The following is a 7,257-nucleotide window of genomic DNA, read 5'->3' on the forward strand; positions in this document are numbered from 1 at the left end:
GAAATAAAAGTATATTTGGTTAGTCTAGTCCAATCCAATTTTCACTTTTAAAAATTAGGAATTAGATGGACATTCTTGAAAATCGGACCCAACTTGCTGATTTGGCTCAACCCTGGGCAGTTCCCGATTTGAAAGGTTCATTTTGAACACCCGTAAAATAAAGTCACTTTCCGGTTTTTTGTAAGACAAAAACAAACGATTTTAAAATAAAAATGAACGAAAAAACTTCTCGTCCATTTGCGAAAAATGAAAAGAAAAAACAAAAATGAAAAGGCGCTTTTCCTAACGCGGTGCGACGTTCGATGTTTCTCAGTCCGCGTCGATTTCTTGACCAACTCCACTATAAAAGCATCACTCATCGCTCGACACGAATCCAAACTAAGCTCAGATTCTATCTTTCAATGTCGTCGTCGTCGTCGTTATTGCTCAAAAAAAAAAAAAAAATGTCGTCGTCGTCTCGTCCAAAAAAGAAACAAAAAATTTTTCTTCTTCTTCTTCCGAAGCGAAATGGCCGTTCGACGTCTTCCTCAGCTTCAGAGGGGAGGACGTCCGCCACGGCTTCGTCGATGACCTCCACAAGTGTCTGCTTCATCGAGGCATCAACGCTTACATCGACAGCGAGGACTTGAGGCCCGGGGACCAGATCTCGCCAGCGCTGACGAAGGCCATCGAGGAGTCGCGGATCGCCGTGCTCGTCTTCTCCAAGAACTACGCTTCGTCTCGGTGGTGCTTGGACGAGCTGGTGAAGGTAATGGAGTGTAAGAGGCTCAAGGGGCAGCTGGTGTTGCCCGTGTTCTACGGAGTGGAGCCGAGGGAGGTTCGAGGGCAGAGAGAGAGTTTTGGCAAGGCATTGGCCAGGCACGAGGAGAAACTGGGAAAGGATTCTGAGAGGGTGGGGAAATGGAGGCAAGCCCTAATTGAAGCCGGCAATTTGTCCGGATGGCATTATGTCGATGGGCAATCACAGTAATCCTCTTCGACCCTTTGAAAGAATTTGGAATTCTCTAATTTTGTTGCTACATGATTGCATCGATAAGTGCGTTAAGAGTCATTTTTTGGAATTTCACAGAGTAATTGTTTACTTCGTATTAGTTTTAGCTAGTTTAATCGATTGTATATTTCCATTTATTCGCGTTCTTTTTGCTGCTTTGTTTTGGCAGAGATGGTACCGAGTTCACTGAGAGCATCGTCCAAAAGATCTCGGCTATAGTACGGCATGTACCCTTGAGTGTTGCCAAGTATCCCGTCGGTCTAGGTTGCCGGGTAGAAAAAGTAATGTCGTTGTTGAGTATAGGCTCAGATGATGCTCGGATGATAGGAATATGGGGAACTGGAGGTGTAGGGAAGACCACTATCGCTAAAGCTGTTTATAATAGTATTGCCAGTCAGTTTGATGGGTGCAGCTTCCTTGCAGATGTTAGAGAAACTTCCAGTAGACCTGATGGCCTTGTTGATTTGCAGAAAAAACTATTATCCCAGATATTATGGAAGGGAGATTTAGCGGTCTTTAGTGTGGATGGAGGCGCTAATTTAATACCGGATAGACTTCGCTGCAGGAAGATTCTGCTTGTGCTTGATGATGTGGATCATGGGAAACAGTTAAATGCATTGGCTAGAGAATGTGAATGGTTTGGAAAAGGGAGCAGGATCATCGTTACGACAAGAGATAAACATGTACTAACTTCTCATCAGATAGATCAGGTATATGAAGTTAGACCATTAGATCAAGATGAAGCTTTTGAACTTCTCAGTTCATATGCTTTTCCAGGAAACCAGACGGAAGACATAAGCAAGCATCACATAGATAATATTTTGGGCTATGCTAATGGCCTTCCCTTAGCGATTGTGGTCTTGGGTCCCTTTTTACATGGTAGAAGTAGAGAAGAATGGGAGAGTACATTGGAAACACTTGCTGAAAGTCCTAATAAAGATATAAACAGTGTCCTCAAGATAAGTTTTGATGCGCTGGACAACAATCAAAAGGACATTTTTCTTGACATTGCTTGCTTCTTTAAGGGGAGAAGAAGGGATTATGTAACCAGAGTTCTTGATGGTTGTGGTTTAAAGACATTAATTGGGATTCAGACTCTAATAGAGAGATCCTTGGTAACAATTGACCATATGGAAATGGTACAAATGCATGACTTGATTCAGCTGATGGGTCAGGACACCGTTAAACAAGAAAATCCAAATGACCCTGGGGGACGGAGTAGATTATGGTACTATGATGATGTTAATGAAGTATTGTCAGCGGCTATGGTGAGAGCTTCTCATGAAACCATCGATAATCTCATCTTCTTTAATTTAAATGCTATTACCTAATTGCGGTTGGTTATGAATGAATATTTTCTTTTCCTTGACAGGGAACCAATGCTGTTAAAGGCATAGTGCTGCAGTTGCCAAGTCAAGGAGAGCTACGCATCAGTCGCGGTGCTTTCACATGCATGAGGAGACTGAAATTGCTCATACTTTCGAATGCACGAATCAGCGGAGGACCTGTATGTCTTCCTGATGATTTAAGGTGGCTTGAATGGCATAAATGCCATTCAGCCACTTTGGAGTTTAATGCTGGTCCAAAAAAACTTGTTTGCTTTGATGTGAGTGGCAGCCAGATTAAGAAATTTAGAGGATACTTAAAGGTACGTCATAAATGCTTTAATTGACGGTTTTCATTTTCGGCACATACAAATTGAATTTATCAAAATCTTGTTCAGCTGTTCTTTTCAATTTGCAACGTTTTAGGAATTTGAAGTTTCTGAATTTTTAGCCACTATAAGTTGCTGCTTTGTGTCCCTGACCTTTCAGAGGTGCCAAATTTAGAGGTATTAAACTTAAGTAGGTGGTCGACCCTCAAGGAGCTTCCAAGTTACCTATATTAATTTGAGTGATTTACCAACTCCTCACGAGTTAGGTTACCATCTAGTGTTAGTTTTTCTAACTCTTATTTGATTTGGTTAATGATGTTTTCGAAATCACGTTTTGATTTAACAATTTACTAACATTTAATTTGCAGATGTTATCAACAAGTTGAAGTTGCCAACTCTTACAAAATTTACCAATTTTTATTTGAGTCCATTTACCAATGTTTATTTGATTTTAACTTAAACAAGTTGGAACGTTCCTCAAGCAAACGTGGTAAATTATGTGAATAGTTGATACTTATGAAACAACCAAATAAAAGTTAGTAAGTGACTCAAATAGGAGAGTGTAACTTAATCACCACAAATGATGGCAATTGTAATGATGTTAGTAATATTCAGCAGAATTGTTAATTTCATAGAAGAGTGGTGATGTTAACATGCTAGTAGGCTTTCCAAATTAACCTTGGTATACTATTGAAACAGTGGGTACTTCTTAAACAATGGTAATTAACTCAAATAAGAGTTGATAATTTTGGATATGAGTTATTAACCTTTTCCAGTTGGTAAGTTGCCACAAATGTTGGTAAATTATCGGAATGGTTAGTACCTTGAAGCAATCAAATACATATTGATAACTAACTCAAGTATCTATTGGTATTTTCATGTAAGAAAATTAGCTCTGCATATAATTGTTGGTAAATTATTGGATTAGTTGGTAATTTAGTATAGGACTTAGTTCAACTCATCGATAACTTCAACAAATAAATATCGGTAAATTAGAGAAACAACTTTAATTTTTATAAACAATCTAATAATCGTTAGTAAGTGGACTCAATTAGCAGTTGATAATTTTCTAGAACAAATAGTATCTTAAACGAGTTGTTAAGCTGATAAAATAAATATTCATAGATTATTAAAACAGTTTACAATTTCAAAACACTAGAAAAAACATTAGTAGTGATTCAAATAAAAATGGTTATTTTTTTTTAAATTGTAAATTTAACACATTGGTAACTCAAACAAATAAATGTGTAGTATAGAAAAAATGGTTGGTGATTCCAAAAATGAAATAAACATCGGTACAAGGACTCAAACAAGAGTTGGTAGTTTTATATAGTCAGTTGTAGTCCAAATGTTTTTAAAGACCCTTTCCATGAGAGAATTGAGAAGGCACGGTTTCATAACTCCTTGGATGAGGTAAATCACATTTAAGAAATAATAATACTAATTGATCAATTATATTCAACTCGTATTTGACAAATAAATAACGGTAATAAATCAACAAAAAAATTCATCCTCACACCTTGCAGCTCGTACTAGAGTTGACCGTGATTCTTGAACCCATTTACCATAGAGAACATATCGTAAAGATCTATAAATAATTTTATGTTTGTTTCTTTCCCTTGTTTGATATTCGAGAGAAATCATAAATCTAGAATATCCAAATCCTTTTTCTTTCATATACAATGAAAGGAGTTTGAAAGAAGTGGTTAATGATAGATTAATTACATCGTCATTTACAAATAAATGAATATAATAAAACTACCCATCATGGGAAAAAAAGGAAAATCTATAATTGGTGAGTTTTATTACATGACTATGTATATTTCATTGACAAATTTACTCTACATTTGAGGCCCAGACGTTTTTTGCAACATCGATCCAAACTCCTTTGCGGGTTCATGTTGGGTGGAAACAGATCGCCCAACTTGGTTGATTGAGGGGATGAATCTAACATGATTACTTTCTTGGCCCAATCATTTCGGCCATTCCATGGCCTTCCATTCAACATAGGAAACTGGCCTCAGAAATGAAAATCAGTCGATTAGAATATTGGGCGGTCGGACTTATTCATAGGCGGGTCATGTGAAACCAAAAGAAACAGGCAACTGGCCCGTTCGATTAAACGCGTGGAGAAGACACTACTTATCGACAGTAAACTTACGAATGATGGTGAAAAATTATTCAGTATAGTTTCTCACTTAGTGATTTCCGTTGTGGTGGGGCTTTCCCATTTAAAATCTATTCGAGTAAGATACATGTTTGTGGGCTTTGGTCGGAGCTCGTTAGGGAGACCAAAAAACCAAAGTCCTACTCATTTTTCCAAGCCTCGCACGGTGGGCACAGGTTATTGCCGAAGTGCTTCCAAATGATGGACGAGTCATTCGAGGCCCGAAGTTTTAAGAATTGTACTCATCGATATAACATGTCAAAAACCAAAGTCTTACTCATTTTTTTTTTTCAAATAATCGGTCACTATTTTATGTTTAATAGTCATATCAAACAATTAGGAGTCACATTTAACGTAAGCCCTTGCCATGAGTAGCTTTTCATTTTCATAGCTATTTACATTTGCAGAACTTAATGACTGCACTGATATGTTTTTGCAGGATTTTAGAATGTTGAAGGACATCAATTTCAGTCGATGCAATTTCCTGACTCGTGTTCCTGACATTTCATGGGCTCCAAATTTGGAGAGATTGGATTTCAATAGCTGTGAATGCTTGGTGGAGGTTGATCAATCCGTCGGATATCTTGACAAGTTAGAATTTTTATCATTAGAACAGTGCTCTAAGCTTAGTATCTTTCCTAGCATACTCAAGACAAAATCTCTTCGCAAACTTTATCTCTCCGGTTGCTCTAAACTCAAGAAGTTCTCTGATATTCTGGTAAAGATAGAACATCTAGAGGAACTTTATCTAAAAGGAACAGCTATTAAAGAACTCCCTGCATCCATTGATAATCTTGTCTCTGTAAGGCGAATACATTTATGGAACTGCAAAAGTCTCATAAGGCTTCCATCGAGCATTTATAAATTGCAAAATCTGAGCGACCTGTATCTTTCGGATTGCTCAAATTTTATCATGTTTCCGAAGAACTTGGAGGATCCAACTGATCTTGATGGTGGCTTGGGATTCCCAAATCTAGACAGGCTAGATCTTGACGGTTGCAATTTATCAGGGTTAGATTTCCTCGAGGGTTCTTCCAATTTTCCCAGATTGAGGTACCTAAATCTTAGAGGGAACAAGTTCACTCATATGCCGAGGTGCTGCCGCAAATATGATAATTTGAAAGACTTGTATCTGGATAATTGCGAGCAACTGCAAGAGATTCCTCAGCTTCCATCAAATATTGGGATCATAAGAGCAAATAATTGCAGATCTCTACAAAAACTCCCAGATTTTTCGAGTCTCTCCAACTTCTCCGAAGTTAACTTCTCTTCATGCTGTGGATTATCACGGAAAGGGTTCGATCTGCCTGGTGTGTCAATACTCGAGGTCAGTCTCTCTCACTCACTCACTCTCTCTCTCTCTCTCTCTCTCTCTCTCTCTCTCTCTCTCTCACTTTGAATGCTGTATGACAGTATCTCCGGAAGACGGCGAAACACTACAACGAACGCGACATTCTCGTAATTGGAGGAGAGATGCCAGGATGGATTCACCATTGTGAAGAGGGATCTATATCTTTCAAGGTTCCCAAGGATCTGTATGACAAGTTCTTAGGACTTGCACTCTGTGTGGTTGTTGGGCTGGAGGAAGGAAAAGTGCTCGATGTTGTTTCATGCGACGTCCAAATTTTTGTCAATGGCAACGGGACGAATGCACATTTTACATCCTTCTTTTCACTGGAATCCGATCATGTGTGGCTTGAATATCATCTGCGCAGAAATCTGTGGGAAGTAGAGAAGCATCTGCAAAATGATTGGAGTGATTTTCAAGTTTACCTTAGAGTTTCAAACGGAAGCATAAAGAAGTGTGGGTTCCGTCTAATATGCCAGCAACAGGAGGATGATTTGAGGGTTGAGCCCCAATGCCCTCATCCGATAGAAACAAATTGGCTTCTCAAGGAAAGAGACTCAGAGGAAGACAATTCAATAGACACCAGATAGTCCAATCGAAACAGATGGAGAGGAAAGCTGATCAACTTAACAAAGATAAGATGGTCTTAACTATGGTTCCACTGGCACCAAATATCATACGAGTGTTAGCTTGCAAAACATTCCTGTCAAATTGGTCACGACTTGTTGAGGAGTTGATTCTAGGGGAAGTGATTCCAATGCATTTTTCTTTTCCGTTTTCTTTTTTTTTCATCTCTACTAGAAATTTTAAAATGTCTGCTCCTTAAATTAAAATTGAAAATCACAATGAAGTACGGGTTCTGCATCATGCTATTAATACTGACATGGTTGAGGAACTATTCCTTACTCTCTTTCTATATGAATTGTGATGCAGAATGCATTAATCCAAACTTAAGTGGATGCTTGTTGAATGGCCATGGTCTTCCTAGTTGCTCTGTGAATGTCACTTAGACCTCTGTCACCTCTCTTAATCCAATTAATGATGCCAGTGCTTCATTCTCTAAAATTCTGAAATAGCAAGTTTTGCTCAATCTGATA

General features: G+C 38.4%; 1 protein-coding gene across 1 annotated transcript; it reads left to right on the top strand.

Moving 5' to 3' along the window:
* The first annotated feature begins 294 nt into the window (after positions 1-294).
* LOC104416678 (TMV resistance protein N) lies at positions 295-7,150 on the top strand. Its single transcript, XM_039299202.1, has 6 exons — positions 295-413; positions 482-966; positions 1,161-2,259; positions 2,364-2,639; positions 5,252-6,139; positions 6,226-7,150. Exons 1-6 carry the CDS (start codon positions 303-305, stop codon positions 6,748-6,750), a joined length of 3,384 nt encoding a protein of 1,127 aa, XP_039155136.1. The 5' UTR covers positions 295-302; the 3' UTR covers positions 6,751-7,150.
* Positions 7,151-7,257: the final 107 nt, after the last annotated feature.

This window comes from Eucalyptus grandis, chromosome 8, assembly GCF_016545825.1.
Source record: "Eucalyptus grandis isolate ANBG69807.140 chromosome 8, ASM1654582v1, whole genome shotgun sequence".
NCBI classification, from domain to species: Eukaryota; Viridiplantae; Streptophyta; class Magnoliopsida; order Myrtales; family Myrtaceae; genus Eucalyptus; species Eucalyptus grandis.

What these genes read in the sequence shown, in the direction of transcription:
- LOC104416678 (XM_039299202.1), top strand. Translation starts at nt 303, where the DNA reads ATGTTTCTCAGTCCGCGTCGATTTCTTGACCAACTCCACTATAAAAGC. An exon ending in ATCTTTCAATGTCGTCGTCG is followed by an intron (nt 414 to 481) that starts TCGTCGTTATTG and finishes GAAACAAAAAAT; the next exon opens with TTTTCTTCTTCTTCTTCCGA. An exon ending in TATGTCGATGGGCAATCACA is followed by an intron (nt 967 to 1,160) that starts GTAATCCTCTTC and finishes TTGTTTTGGCAG; the next exon opens with AGATGGTACCGAGTTCACTG.